The sequence below is a fragment of the Chiroxiphia lanceolata genome, chromosome 6, assembly GCF_009829145.1.
Source record: "Chiroxiphia lanceolata isolate bChiLan1 chromosome 6, bChiLan1.pri, whole genome shotgun sequence".
Lineage (NCBI taxonomy): Eukaryota > Metazoa > Chordata > Aves > Passeriformes > Pipridae > Chiroxiphia > Chiroxiphia lanceolata.
In genome coordinates, this window is record NC_045642.1 from 17421279 (window position 1) to 17437486 (window position 16208).

Here is a 16208-nt window from a genome sequence, read left to right on the forward strand (position 1 = left end):
ATGGTGCTGAGCTTGCAAAGCAGCATGGATCAAGATCTTTCCTTTCCCTTTGAAATCCAAGTCTGGATTGCTCCAGCCTGTTTTTCAATAGAGCAGTATTTTCAAATGCTACAGTTCGATTTTACAATGCTGCTGGCAAGGCTGGGAATCAAGCTAAATCCACATGCATCCAGCAGGGAAAGTTGCCACAGGGAAAAAGTGAAAAATCAAAGAGCGAGCACTAAGATGATCCTATACCACTGACTTGCTGAATGCCAAAGAATAAAGGTTTAATATAGCACCAGAGAAATAAGAAAACAAAAGAAGTTACTTCCAATACTGTCAGTAGTTGCTATGACAATCAGAGATGGGGTTTTTGGAAACACAAAACTGGAGGGAAAAACCCTTGCTGCATATGTATTGTTTCTTTGTCACCCACTTACAATTCAATTACTAAATGCTTCTCTTCAGCAGTATATGTCATTTTAAATAAGCATCACAGTTGACAAGAGAATGCATCATGGGGTTTTGGGGTGTTTTATTTTGGTATAGCTTGTAATCAAATAGTATTTGATTAACATTTCTATCTATACCCTTTAATGCTTATGGCCTAGTCTTTGCTGAAGTTGTTTACATGGAATTCAGGAGCAGCAACTACAAAATATTCTCACTTGAAAGAACTTCCTGGTAGTACCCATTTGCTGTCTTTGGTACAGTGACTCTTATAAGGACATACGGTAGGCAGTAATGTCCATAGTAGGATATTATGCTGCTCTGCTGTGTCAAATGGCTGTAAATCCACAGAAATATCAATGAAAAACCGGAGTTGCAACAAGAAGGAAAAAAAAAAAAAAAGGGTGTAGCAGGAACAAAAATCTGACCCATCATTATGTGAGAATTTTCTTGTAAAACACAATCTCTGAACAAAATACAAATGGTACAAGTGTAACGACCAGGGAGAAGTTTAGACTCTCGTGTAAAGAGAGAGTCTATAACAGCCTGTTATAACCAGAGGAAACCAAAAACTACAGGACAGTGTTGGTTTAAAACTGACATTTAGATACTGTTTTGCGTATGAACAGGCTCACCTTGCACAACTTCCAAAATGTAGAGAAATAGCACATCTATCCAACTTCACAGCAGGACAAATATGAGGATGGCAAAAATTGCATTGCAAAGGTCACATTACCAAGCACATCCAGTAACAAAACCAGAACCAATAAGAAAGCAAATGAGTTCTAAACACTTTCCTTTCAAAATTTCAGCACTTCTGCGGGTTGAGAGACAACAGCAAATCAAAGAAACTGTGCATTTTACCCAGGCTACTGACACTATAATCACAGCTGCTTTTCTATTAAGGTTAGGGAATAAATTCTTGGTGATTTAATTTCTCCTGTGATACATGTACAGCTACACAGGGATCAACACAAAAGCCTTACCAAGTTCCATACTCTACCTCCAGCAGTGGCCATAAACTACTTGAATTCATTTTTATGCTGGAAACAAACAAAGTTTGAGATTTTCATTAGAAAAAAAAATCATTAACAAAACTGCATGTCTTCCTACAAAGTATCTATGCAGTAGCACAGTTGCAGATACAGCATGATTTTGACATTTACTGGAGTCCTGGAAAGGGAACAAGCCAAATGCAACGTTGGCACAGCTTTAATAATTTCAAAAAAATCGTTTGCACAGAACTCTGGTTTACCATCTCAAAAATAGGAAGGAGTAATATTTTAATTTTATCTGTTTTCTGAACTCCCATTTTTACCTCCCAGAACATAACTTAATACTTCAAAATAGGTCTTAAGTGGGATTCAAATTATAGCTAAATCTCATATTAGCAAAAGGGTAAATTTCACTCCTAGGGTGCTGATAAAAAGATTCTCCCTCCCTATTGGCCAAAATATTTTTTCCAGACAGCAGCTTACAATATGACTATCTTTAACGCCCATGTAACAGACTTGTAAGGTCATTCCTTAAAAAAATCCTTTGATATTTCACTTTTCGAGTTCATCAGCAGCTTCCTCAGAAATGCCTGCATTCCTAGCAGTCTAGCCTCCCCACCCATTAGCCTCTCCACCCACTTCACACTGACCTATACCCTTTCCAGGCAATAGTTCTGGAAGCTGAAACTGACTGAAATAGTATTTCGTAAATATAATTTCGCCAAATAAGACTGTTGGTATTATCAACTGGGTGCATCTATTAACCTTGCTTTGTCTTTTACTTCAAATTTAGATTGGGGTGGCGAAAGGAAAAGAGATGATATGGGAGTATACAGCTTAATTTGAGACACTCTTAAAGGTTTCTCTATCAGTCTATCGGAATCTCCAAAGATGACTTAAAAGGAAAAAAAAAAAAAAAGAAAAAAGGAAAAAAAAAACCCACACCACCAGAGGGCTGCTGCCTGCAGGAAAATGAAACTGCTGCATTTTAACACTGCAGTAGAATTCTACCAGCTCCACAGAGGCATAAATAAAACTGACCAAGTTCTAAATCTTTTGTAAGTAGAACACACAGCATCATACATAGTTTTACTCAGTGACATTTTGTTTGAGAGATCAGGGACAAATGCCCCTAAGGAAAGAAGCAACAAAAGTCAGCATAGCCACAGATTGTCAAAATGGGAACATCAAAGCAATTTTTCTATTTTATTAGATATTTAGAACAACTTTAGTTTTAAATGCAGCCACAGAGATTTCAGCATTTATGTATCAATATTACAATAATCAAAAGGAGAAGCTATGGAAGACAAATACAGCATAAAAAGATATCATCACCTGGACAGATCAGGCTGTAGGGTCCACTCCATAATCAGGAGATTTAAAACAAACAAACAAACAAAAAAATCACTATGCCTAAATAGTAGGGTTATTCCAGGCCTTTTCATGATGCTTTTTATTTCTGAAAAAGTTCTCAATACTAGCTGGCTAACCCTGTCAGTCCCAAAAGGAAAGTCAAGCATTATCTTAGTTTTACAGCAGATCATCATTAAAAAAAAAAATAAATAAAAAAAATTAACTTGCCAAAGGCTTCACCCCAAGTCAGTGGCTGAGGCTGTTAAGGACAGTGAAGACTACATAGTTATTGTTTCTGAATAATCTGCCTTACAACTGCACAGTGACATGAACAGAGCCTGTATTGTACCCATCTCTACTACTCTTGAAGCCAAGAAATGACTCGGCCGGGACTCTGTAGTATTTTAAAGACCACAAGGGTAGTGACCCAATCCTCTGAAAAGTTCAGTAGTACCTTTAATTCAAGGGGCCCTGAGAGTACACAATAGTCTTGCACACGAGAATTAGAACTCTACAGGATCAAGCAGAAGGTTGACACACACAAAAAAACCCCCAACCTTGAAATGAAGTCACACATATACCAAATTATGTATAAAAATGCTCAGCATATCCATATCTGACACACTGTATCAACTTGTAGCTGATGCAGGGTTTATCAACAGAGCAAAACAAAGACACAAGTGGTACAAGTAAATAATAAGGTAAAGATGGGGAAGACAGGACTTCTACACAGAGCAAGGCTCCTCTCTGTTTCACTTCTCCAACCTTCACTGCCCTATTTTCACTACTGACTGTGGCAGGAGAGAATAACATTACGTACCAGTGCTGGAGTTCCACCTCTGATTGCAGGTTACACACACCCTTTGACCAGGATCCTTGGCCTTGCCATGTTTTCAATCTCCACCATTTCAACGAGAAGAGGAGGACTTAAAACACAAGAGTTTCTCCCTTCTCGTGGGCTCTTCAGAAATTCACAGTAGACAGTTGAACAGTAAATATGATGTTAATTTTGCTATTCTAATCAAGGTTTTTATGAATTCTTATGAAGCAGTCCACAGACCACCTGGTTCTGCAGAGCCACAGGCACCAAAACACTGAGAATAAATAAGAATTGGTGGAGCTAAAGAGGCTTCTCAGCTGTAACTCGTCTGATTCACTGGTGATAAGAGTAATGGCGATGACAGCACTAATGACAGATCCAGAAATCATGCTTATTTTTGCAGCATTTTTTCTGAGCAGGATGAGCCACCTGGTTAATAAGATGGCAACTGTCCCAATCATAGTAGTAGTCTGGCTGTTCCTTTCTGTATCAAAGATGCAGTAATGATAAAGGTAAGGACAATTTCTGCATCCTGAAACTTAATGCAAACTGGTTGGGTAATTTCAGTGCAAGTATGTATGGAATACTAGAGATGAATTACTGTTAAAACTATTAAAACATTTGCTTGCCTTGATTTGTCTGTTAGCTGAGCACAGACTTCTGCTTTAAGGATGAAACATAGTAATTTATAAAATGCTGGGCCTGTATTTTCAGTTTGAATTGAATTCGCTTACAGTATCATTCCACTTAGTGCTCTAATTTGCTTGAATATTCACTGCAGAGATGTATTCCTAGGCTGCTCTTAACTAGAACACTGCCACAGGTCTGCCTCTGCTGCCATCAATGAGAAGCTTGCTCATGAGTCAAACTCCCCTCTGATAAACTTGAGCAAGGCCTTGAAGTCACTAAGAATGCACAGATTTAACTGAGTGAGGAATTTGCCTAAGTAATGTCTTCATCACAATCAGGAAACAACCAGAAGTAAAAGAGATGTGATTTCATAAATATGAGCAATGAAATAAACCACAGACCCAGAAGAAAAGCAGCATGGGACAAATCCCAGAAACACTAGGACAGATCATTCTTTGTTGTCAATGATTTCTGATTTTAATCAAGCATTGCTGATTTATAGGAGTATGAAGTTTGGGAAAAAAGTGTAGATTTAACTAGATTCAAAAGCTAACAAAAATTATTTAAGGCTGGTGATCATAAAGTGTAAGGAATCTTAAAAGCTGTGCCACTCATAGCTGTGTCTTTATGAAAAAACAAATGCTCGCGTTTAGTAGGGCGATAGTGCCTGTGTCACTGCCAAGTTCTAGTATAATACTTGGCTTTGTCTTTGGTGACGATTTTGTACAGACAGGCATTGCAAACACACAAACAGCTCTCAGTCTTCCTCTCAGCTTTCTGCAGGAAAGGACTACTTCAAATACTGCCACTGTACCAAAATGGATACACGGAGGAAATACAGAGAGGGCTCCCTTCTTCCCACACTCCCCGAATGCTGAGCTCAGCTTGCAAACAGAAACGACCAAGTTCAAGTCTCCATCGTCCTTGCTTTGCACTGCTCCAGCAGTAGAGAGTAGGCAGGAATCCAGCCTATCAAGCTGTCTGGGGATTCCCCCAGCATTAGGGAATCTTAATGTAGTTTTAGCATCACTTTTTCCTTCTAACTTTGGTGTAAGAATCTTAACCAAGGTGATGGCTATATCTGAAGAGTAGCTGTATTCCAGCCATCTTGATCTACCACTGCAGCATCTCATGTTCTTCAATACCAAACAAAGATTAGAGAAGATGTGCTCTTTGGGACAACTTTCCTTTAGCCTGATTTTTTTTTAAGGAAATCAAATTTACATGTTCGGGGTGGCTGGCTGCAGTTCCTCCATAAAATCAAAACTGATTATTAAGTTTCAACCAAGTTTGAAAGAGCAAGGGGAGTCTCTAAGATTCTATAAATTCAATGGAAAGTGCTGAATGTCTGAGGAAAAAAATAAGAGATTCAAACTATCACTCTTACTACAGAAAGCGTAATTGTGATTTAATCCTTAACGTATTACAAGAGAAATAAAAAAGATGGCCAAGCAGCAGAGACAGCTCCAAATAGGCCACAAACACTGTCTTCACCTAGTCCACGAAACAAGGGACACAGAGAGAGCAGGAGCAAAAAGGGAATATAGGGTACAAAACTGGAAGAAATAAAGTTCTCAGATCCACAGTTCACTGAGCAAGTTGTGGTTTAGTTGCATAGGATAACAAATAGCAGAAGAGTTGAGGTTGGAAGTGATCTCTGAAGATCAGCGAGTTCAACACCCTTGGTCAAAGCACAGTCAACTAGAGCAGCTGCTCAAGGCTGTATCTAGTCTCTTCTTGAATACATGCAAGGATAGAGACTTCCCAGCATCACTAGGCAACAAGTGCCAGGTTCAACCCACTCTCACAGTGGAGAAGCTTCTTCCTATATTTAAATGAAACCTCCTATACACACACAAAGGCCTTACTAGGATTAGTGCCTTAGCATGAAAGAGATTACAAGCAGACAACGTAAGACAAATTATCTTTCCTCTCAGTTCTCAAGCTAGGCAAGACACGTGAAATGCGGAAGAAAAAAATACATCTAAAAGAGAAAATAATCCTCCATGGACACACAGTACATAAGTATTAATTTCCCAAAGACAATGTATCTTATATAAGAAGTAGGGGAAAACCATAGAAGTACCCTATTTTTCAGTCTACCATGACCATACAGTTAAAAAAAAAACAAACCTCTAACAATAATATATGCTTATTTAGATACAGGCTATGTTCTTGAGTATTTCTACCAGCTCTTCTAGCAGTAACCATCAACCTATTTAAATTGGGCTGAAACGTAACATCCCCAAAGTTTTCTGAGAATACCTTTCTAAAGAAAACCATAGACCAAACAGGTACCTCCCAACAGCAGGTTGTCCCAACATGACAGCCAAGCTATCCATCATTTAGAACCTGAAAATATGATGAGAGCTTTGTAACAGAATACTGTGAGAGATCAGGAGATTCCAGTATGGTAAAAATCTTAAGAGTCAAATCCAACCCTTAATCTTAGGGACAGCTCATAGTTATTAAAAGGAATTCACACAATCACTGAATGAAACTCACCCAGGGCAAATGGCTGGCATGATGAGTAACCTAACCCTCAGCTGGCAAATAGTCAGTAAAACACACTAGAAAATTTTTAACATCCCACACAGTGCAGTTTACACCACAAAGATTTGGGATATGAAGCCTTATTTTCCTACTTAAACTTGTGCTTTAATTCAAATGCAACAAGATAGTAGTCTTAGCAAAGTCTTTTGCTGGATGAGCTCAGACTTTATCAGAGCAGGATTTTTTTTTTTTCAAATAAAATTTAGCTGCAAATATGTTATAGCAGATCCCTCTTCCTCATAAATGATATTACCATAAGGCGGATGAACCAACACTACGAACCCGGGCTTTGGTGTGCCTCATCCTGGACCAAAGCAACAAAACAATCACTTTCCCAGTAAGAGTATCTGTGTAGAAATTTAGTGTCTACATTGCTACCCACACATATAATAATTAAAAAAAAGAGCATATAAAGACAGCATGTTGTTTTGTAAGTAGAAGCAGGCAGCCAGAAAAGCACTTACTAAATGGATGCCTGAAAACAGTTTTTCATCTTTTTTTGCAAAAACCAAAAAAAAAAAAATTAAAGGTAAGCACTTCACTGGAAATATTACCATGCCTATAATTCCCATATAGTGTTGGAACACTAAAACAAAAAAGAAAAAAAGATATTACATGTACACCACCCTAAGCCACTTGATGGTTTCTCCCCTCAGTTCCCCCCTTCACCCTGCATTAACCCATTTACTGTCAGTTGATGTTGCAAATCTTGGTGCAAAGTTTTTACCAGCAATAATCTCCTTTTTTCAGTAACTGGTAGGTTATTTACTTTCTTCCAAACTCCTCAATTATCAAATCATTGATTGTTAGTGGGTGGATCTTAGATAAGAACCTGAAACTCAGCCTGTTCTCTGGGGTAAGCTATACAAAGAACGGCCCCTTCCAGTCTAACCTTACCCCTTCCACCATCCCAAATTAAAAATGTTTAAGCGAAGAAGAAATTAAAAAAATATTTCTTGTACTCTTAAGCAGAAAATAACCTTTATCAAGAAAGCCAAAGCTGGTGCAACAAAAGTCTAAAAGGCAGAAACTGCCTAGCACATCCATGGGGTGCAAAACAGTAAGCTCAGCCACTAGAACTCTGTGAAAGAGTTATTTAGGGCAGCTTTAGGGTTACTTTATGTCAGTTGACAATTGTCTCTGTGGCCTTCAGAAAATAATAATTTTTCACAAAATAAAACCAAGAGCACTAACTCAAGGTAAGTGTCCTTCTCTACCCACTCCATCACTAACTGTGCATCAGCCACCTGCACCAGCCTGAAGGTGACTCTGCCCTTCTACGAAGGCAACAGAACATTTGCCAGAGAATGTACCTCGATTTGCTTAAACACACACCATCATTTACCTTCTTTGTCCATACTGCTTTTTATCCTTAGTCTCACAACACACTTCTATTTATTAGCCTTTAAAAACTCTGTCTCAAGGTCATTGCAAAAGAAACAGTATATTCCTGTTTACACAGTCCACAGGACAACTGCATTCTCGTGGGCATCTCAGCCACAAATGACATACCCAAAAAAAAAAAAAAATGCTTGCAGCTACATCAATAGCCAGTAATACACTTTCATAAAAGGAACCAAAACAATTTCCAGTGTTCCACCTAACCTCCATTTAAATCCAACTTGCAAAAGCTATGAAGCAATGAAAAAAATCTTCAGGGTGGATTTTTTTTGTGTGGTTTTTAACATGATTTTATCAGTAATGTTTCTAGTCTGTAACTAGAATTAATAAAAATTTTGTATCCCTATTCAAAATTAAATGCAAAATAAGTCAAATGGAACTGGATGAACAATATTAATAGGCTCTAAAAGTAGGAATTTAAAATTAATTAAGTTTGATTTGGTCACATCTGTGAGCCTTTTAAAAAGCCTTTCTGGAAAACACATTTTTCAGGCATGGATGCTCATAGGACTCATGTCCAAATTGTCCAGGAAAACTAAATTTTCAGTTTGCACTTGCAAACATCTGTGTTGGACATCCTTGCACAATGATACAAGTAGAATGCAATTCTGTCATGCAATATATCCATCATACTACATTCAAGAGTACAATTCAAATCTTTGAATACTACTTAAGTGCAACCAACCCATATGTGAGTTAAGACAGTTGGGGAAAGGAGATAAAAATAGTTGTTTGCCAGAAAATCTGAAACAAATAAGGATTTAAAGGAAACCACTCTGCGTTTACAGAGACTGCAGATGAAGACGGTTCAAGTTCATTAAGAACACTATTTACAACAAATTATTCATGTTATTCTACAGATCATTATGGATGTTTTGTAGAAAAACATAATGTTTATGCATGAACTGGAAATGGAACAATCTTCTCATATTCCATAAGCAGAATGAACAGCATTATTATTGCTAAACATCCTGGGCTTGTTTAAAACAAAACCAGAAAATTTCTTTGGGATATTTCTTAATAGAACAATCCACAACAAACAGAAAGATTCCACCTTACTCATTTATCATGGACTTGATGATCTTTCTGCTGAAGTCAGTTCAACTTCACACATAGACTGACTTCACAATGGCAATTTACAGCATCTCAGCATTTGAAGAGGACCACTTGAGCATTCGTTTATGCCTCTGCCTTTACTCTATCTACATGGAAATCTACATCCAGGCTTCCACCTCTTCTTATTATGAATGTTCTCCTATGTGCACAATACAGTCCTCATGCAATGTCTCTTACTTCAGAGGACATTACTTCCAAACTTCTCACTTCCTTTCAAATTTCTTCTGAAAGCTAGAATTCATCCTGTATTACCTACTTACTAGTTTTCAGGTGTGTATCAACATTTATTATTGTAATTGCAGCTACTGTTTAGCTCTCTAAAGCATTCAACATTAAAGACTTTCCAAAATTCAATGTATGGAGTAAATTTATGGTATACGGAAAAACATTGCAATGCTGAAGAATTCAAAACATACAATGGCTGCTCCGCTCAGTTTACAAAAGAAATTTTAAGAACCCATCTAAAACACTACATTTGGCCTTTTCACAGAGTCACAGGTTTTCTAGAGATGAGAAAGAATTCCTCTCTAGAAGTAAATTCTTACAAGAAGCTTTTTTCATTTTTTCGACCTCTCTCCTCACTGTAACGCAGTCCTTCCCACCACAGGGGCACAAAATGACATGAAAAGTAGAAAAGTGTTTGAGCAGTGCAAAAACTCTATTTGTGAAATCACTGCTTTCGTAGTTACTGCTAGAGCCTGAAATATACGTATATAGTCGTAGAGTCCTACTCATTTGACAGTAGCTGAATTTTAACAACTCTTGGGTGAGAAAGCTTACTGTGCTTTACAAAGAAAAACAATAATTCAGAGCCCGCTGCTGTTTCAACAATTTCATAATAATTGTTCTAGTGATATGGGGGTAAAAGACTAATGGCATGCCTCTGCAAAGCTTGCAGAAGAATGAAAACTAAAAATAATTTTCTCTGCAGTTAGCAAACAGGAATTTGCTTAAAAAACCTCAAACAAAAAAAACCAAAGAAGAGTGAAAGTCTTAACAGGGATTATCAGAACTCTGCAGTTCAGACATGCAGCATGGTAATACTAGTTTACTTCAGTCACTAAGGCAGGCAAACAGTACTTTTGAACAATCAGATCAAACGTATAAAAAGTTAAGAAAGACCAAATCTCTCAAAACCCATAATCATTACTTTATAATCCTTTAAGTCAAAGTCACTATGTATAACTTTTCTAGGAAAAATTTCATTTCTTAAGACCTCTACTACCCACAGTATTGCCTGTAGACTTTATTTCTATGATTACTAATTAAACATTTAAGTCTTCACAGACTATCAAGATAAAGGGTATGTATTCGCTGTTTTGAAAGAAACTTTCTTAAGGAAAGTAAAGTATATGTATGAAAACATTATTAGTATACCTACTGATTTGTTGTTTGTTTGTGTGTTTAAAAAGGCCATGAGAAAAACTACAATGATTTACACCTCTTACAATGATATATTCATCCAGACAGCTAAATGGAAGAAAGCTGTACTCTTCAGATTGTCTCTTGATCCAATACAGTGGGTCAGAAAAACAATTACAGCAGTATGAATGAAAAGGATACACTTTGTTTAGCCTACTTACCTAAGGAAACCAGGCTTCTGAGATCACACTGACCACCCCAACACCCCTTGAATAGAGCTGAAGCTTTCATTTTCAACCAAATTTGACAGAGAAAAATAAAAAAATTAATAAATTTCAGTCTCTATCAGTGTCATGGAAACAGATGGTTAAGGCTGTAAAGAAACATCCTGTTTAAGCTCCCACTAAATAAAAGGCTATTAAATTCACTAAACCCCAAATTTAATGACTTCTGTTCTTACATAACCCAATAGTACACTGCTGAACACCTCACTTATGGCTCACATATAATTAACATGTTATACACCTAAACAGCTGCAAACTATATAGGATACAATGCAGAAAAGGGAACCCCTACACTTTTTGAGAAGGTCAAAGTCCCATGAGTTTCAGGCAGGACTCTTTGTACCGGGCTTAAAACGGAACGAAAGGAACAAGACAAAATGGATAAGCAACATTAAATTTTTCATGAAGTTTATCTCAAAGTGAATAGGTAACTCCCACTTAGAGCTAATGTCTTATCGCTTGTATAAAAACCAGCATTTTGGAAATTTCAACTACACATTGAACAGGTGCCACAGGAAACAATGATGCTGAAGCCTATACAGTGACTGTCAAATAAAAACACAAGAAAGCCCTCCAAAATGCTGAAGACCTTAACAAGAAACACAAGTTCCTCATCTTTGCACTCATTAATAAGTATTCACTATAGTCAATTTGAATTACTGTTGAGAGTTTCAGGGGTGAAATAGGGGTTAATGAGGCTAAAAGAAACACATGAACAGAGATAACTGTACAGTCCTAAAAAAATAAAGCAAGGAGTATGCAAGAAGCTGATTTCACATAAAATTAGTGACAAATGGAGAAAAGCCTCTATTTTGCCTAAAACTAAAACACTGCTTCACAATCAGGTGGGACTGGGGCTTCTCAAGGTACACTATTTCCACATGTGTTATCATAATGTGACACACATCCTTTGCTCATTACTGTTAATTACAATGAAAACCTCCTATAATGAACTGTAAAAGAATGTATCAATGAAACTGAGATAAACTGACCTTTCCACACACACACATATTTATATAGCAGTGATTTTTTTTTTACACTGACAGTTCTGTAAAATAATATTTGAGTAGAATAATCAAGATTATGATGCTTCTTGTGTTCTTGTGAAATCATTCAAATAAAGATTCCATGAGCTATTCCTTCAGTTGCCACCAACAAGAGGTGCTCTGAATTCAACCTATTACAAAAGCAAACCATCTCGCTACGGTATTCAAAGTAGACATTAAATTTATGTGCTGCATTATTAAAAATAATTTTCATTCCCACTAGCAGCAATGTAACCCTCTTCCCACTTCTCTGCCTAAGAGGCCCTAATCCCTTCTTTGTGGCATCACTCACCCTCAGCAAGCGTGACGCACCAGCCCAGAAGGCTGCTCAGGACAAATTTTGCATATCTGATCAACCAACAATTTTGGCTGTTACCCACCAATTTGAACAGAAGGCTTTTCCCTGTCAGTTTTGCCCACCCACAGCCAAGTGTCACCAGGTTCCACTGAAGTCCCAGATACCGCAACGTCTTTGCAGGGACCAGCAGGCTGCTGTTGGTAAACACTTTTTTTAAGATTTTAAAGCGGCAATCACTGAGAACTTCACAGAAAGCAAGCCAGTGAAAGCTCTACTTACCATTAAGTTCTCCCTCCATGGCACCCTTTCTAGGTCTCCTCTGAACTATGAATGAACCCACACTCCTTCCCAAAAGCCTCTTCTTTTGATCTCAGTAAAAGCAGGTAAGAGTGATTAACACATTTGTATAATACTAATGTATCTGGGAGCAAACATCTGCCTATCTGAAATAACTGTGTAGAGTCAATAATTTTTTATTCCAAATAAAAATGATGGATATGAAGATCACTGCAAAATGGACAGTACTTTGCAACACAACTTATACTTTCTTTCTATTCATCATTACATTTTGCTACATTTTCTCTCTCACTCATCTCCTTGGGATAAAAAAATATTCCAAGCCATTGTCTCCTAATCTTTCAAGCTTTAAAGTCAAACTCCAAAGGAATGATTACAACCACTACTTTCTTCATCTGTATGCCACTGCAACCCAAATGCAAAAATACACACCATGACAACATACTATGGCAAATCAGGCCCTCATACTGCACTGCTTGTCCTCTTCCTAAAATGCTGCAGGTTGCCTGCTTACCCTCCAAAACAAGCAGGATGAAGATGAGCTACATGCCACACACTGTTCATGCTGTTCATGCTGTTCTGCAGGCTCCAAAATGGGATTAGCACAGAAAATGCGAGAAGACCAGGAGGCATATTTCCATATTTAGCCATGTATGTTTAATACTGAGTTAGATTTCACCTCAGTGCATTATTCCATTAATCAAGGGCGGGTATAACAAGAGAGACATAGACTGACATCAGCTACTTTTAAAATTTCTCTTCCTCTTCCCCCCACCTCCAGCTTCTATGACACCATGCATTGTGCATTTCATGTGCATTCATGTGTGCAAAGAGCAGAGACTTATCTATAAAGATCAGTTATACGGTAAAACTGCAAAAGGAAACTTTCACCCTTGTCCAGCTGGTTGAATAACTGCAGAGGCCAACAGCAGCAAGCCTCTAAATACATCCTGTTCTTCTCCCTCCACCCCCATGTCTCTAATCACTTAGGAGGAAGATAGGAAGATTAGCAGACAGGAAAAAAAATAACCAAAGCTGCAGATAACCCTTTAGGACCACAACGTCAGGCTATAAGAACATGGAGCAAAAGGTTAATGCAGCCGTATTTTCAGGAACCCCAAGCACAATTGTGTTTAAAGGGGAGGGAGGGGTGCTGAGAATGTGAGACAGGGAGAGAAAAAAGGAAATGGTGATGAAGGCAAAAATGAATTTGTCATCTACAGCTAGCTCTTTGATCACCTGGAGTATCCAGGAAAGGATATCAGCAGAAATAGGGTAGTTTTATTAACAATACACCACAATTTTTCTTGTATTTTCATTATCATCATCAGAACAGATTTTAGTAAGAATACAGCTGCAGAAGACTTACTGAGCTATGCCAAGAATAAAGGTGGTACCTAAAACAGTGACAGAGAACTACCTTTAGCAGCTGATACACTGAAGAGATTTGAAAAAAAAATAAAATATAAATAAAAGTCACTTCCACTAGAAGACAATGTCATCTTCATCCATGTCTCTGAACGGTTGCTATGGGGCTGTGAAGAGGAGGGGAAGGATGGGGGGGAGGTTATAATCAATCATCTCAGAAGAGCATTGCTTCTTACAGAGAAAGATCTGGATTTTGACTGTGTCCCTAAGAAAATTGCGGACTGCAGAGCTGCTGCCACGCAGGGCAGTGAGGAAGCAGGCAGAGTAGAGGCAGCAGCTGGGGCTGGAAACGCCTATTAAATCCTTTAGACAACAGATGGGCAAAGCTCGGCTGGGTTATAAAAAAAAAAAAAAATACACCACAATGCATCATGTTTTATTGTCCCACCATAATGAACAACACTTAACACCCACATGCCCAAAGAAGCCCCCTATGGCTGATATTACCCCTTCCCTAAATAATAATCTCGAGTCTCAATCCACTTTTGGGGGGCTCCCAACCCAATGAATTTGCCAGATGCCATTGCTTATTGCACCTGTTACTAAAAAAAAAAAAAATAATAAAAAAAAGGAAGACATTTGGGCTTCATTTTAAGCACGTTTTTCTTCCAATTAGTGCTTCCCTGCCCTTGAAGTGAATATGCTATCCATGCAAGCAACAGTAAGTCCAGATCTTGAACGCATTCAGGGGATCTCATTATGTCATGTAGGGCAGAGGCACCTGCTCTCTGCTAATTCCCTCCACTCTGTTTCCTCTTTTTAATATTTCTTACCATTGTTCCATTCAGGAAAATCTGCTGGGGGCGAGTTTCATAAACAAGCTTTAAGAAAAATAATTAAATAACCTCCCTTCCCCCCCTCCCAGTCCCTCCTACAAAAACACAGCATAACCAGAATGAATTCTGCTACCAATCCTCTATTTTTCTTTTATTTCAGACCCTACCCACAAAAACCACTAGCCCATCCATCCATATTTGCTAAATACCCACAGCAGTCAGTGCCAGAGACATACTGTACGTATTTCCACCTCCCCCCCTCAACTGCACCTTAAGGACTACACCCTTTTCAATCATGATGTCATGAAATACTGCTGGTGACTCCCCCACTACCACCACCACCCCCTCCTCGGTACTACAGGCTGTGAACCTTTAATTTCAATATAATTTGATTAAAAAGAAAATGCTCCTAAGTAGGGCAGTGAAGAAATGGATGTGAAAATTCACCACCAGCAGATCATCTATTTTTTCCTCTGCATGCACTCTGCCTGTCATTAGAACAACACCCATTAGCAGGAGTAATGAACATAAAGCATCCTGGGCTTTTTCTTTTCTTTTTCAAAAAAAGAAAAAAGAAAGAATTAAAATGAAAACTAAAAATAAATAAAGACAAAAATCCCTTACGAATATTATCTGCACTAAAACAGCAAATGAACCCTCAAATATCCCATCCCCGACACCTCACTGGCTCCCACAGCACCTTCCCTCTAGCACCGGTGCTGCTGCAAAAGAACCAACCTGTTTGTCCTTTTCCTAGGGTTTTCTCCAAACGATAGGGTCCAACATATTGTGCATGTTGAGCTCCGCTGCCTTCTTTCCCTGTTGATGTCATTTCTACCTGGATCTGTAATTCTGCAATGTGTATGTGCTGATGAGCTGGAATTTATCTCTCTGCAGCTCTTTAAATTCCCACTTTGCAGCTGTGCAAGCAAAGCACTCTTTTTCTCTGCTTTAGTCCCCTTGGTTGCAGATTTTCGTCTTCCTCCTCTTTCTTTCCTCTCTCACGTGCGTGTTCTCTCTCTGGGTCTGCTTGGGACGCTGAAAGACGAAGGAGTTATTTTAATGTTCAAAGAGGGGGATCTACGATCCAAGCCCAAGGAGCATGATGCTGGTGATCGGAGCTCCGCACGCCTTGTTCTCTCCGGGAGCTGTTCAAGGGAGAGCCAGAGCTAGAGCAGCGGAAGAGCCGGGGCCGCAGCTGAGACTGACATTAAAACCAGCCAATCCCTCGTCTCCCACCTTCTTCTCCCCCCTCCTTCCACTACCTTTTCTTTTCCATCAGCAGCAGTTGCTGCCTCTGCCTGCTACAGAGCATCAGGACCAATGGCAACAGCAAACACCTAAGTTCATCAGCCTATTGATAAGGCACAATTAAATATAATTTAATGTGTATATTATTTTAAGACCCAAACATCCA

At 38.5% G+C, this 16208-nt stretch overlaps 1 protein-coding gene across 12 annotated transcripts in view; it reads right to left on the reverse strand.

Moving 5' to 3' along the window:
* The window catches only part of BRSK2 (BR serine/threonine kinase 2), a 318935-nt gene extending 302961 nt beyond the window's left edge, over positions 1-15974 (reverse strand). For 5 of the 12 annotated variants that reach the window (XM_032690784.1, XM_032690781.1, XM_032690782.1 and 2 more), the window contains exon 1: positions 15530-15974. In XM_032690784.1, the coding sequence (XP_032546675.1) occupies positions 15530-15623 (94 nt within the window). In that variant the 5' untranslated portion in view covers positions 15624-15974. The remainder of the gene's footprint in view (positions 1-15529) is intronic. The other 7 variants (XM_032690786.1, XM_032690783.1, XM_032690780.1 and 4 more) reach the window with 3 other exon arrangements.
* Positions 15975-16208: the final 234 nt, after the last annotated feature.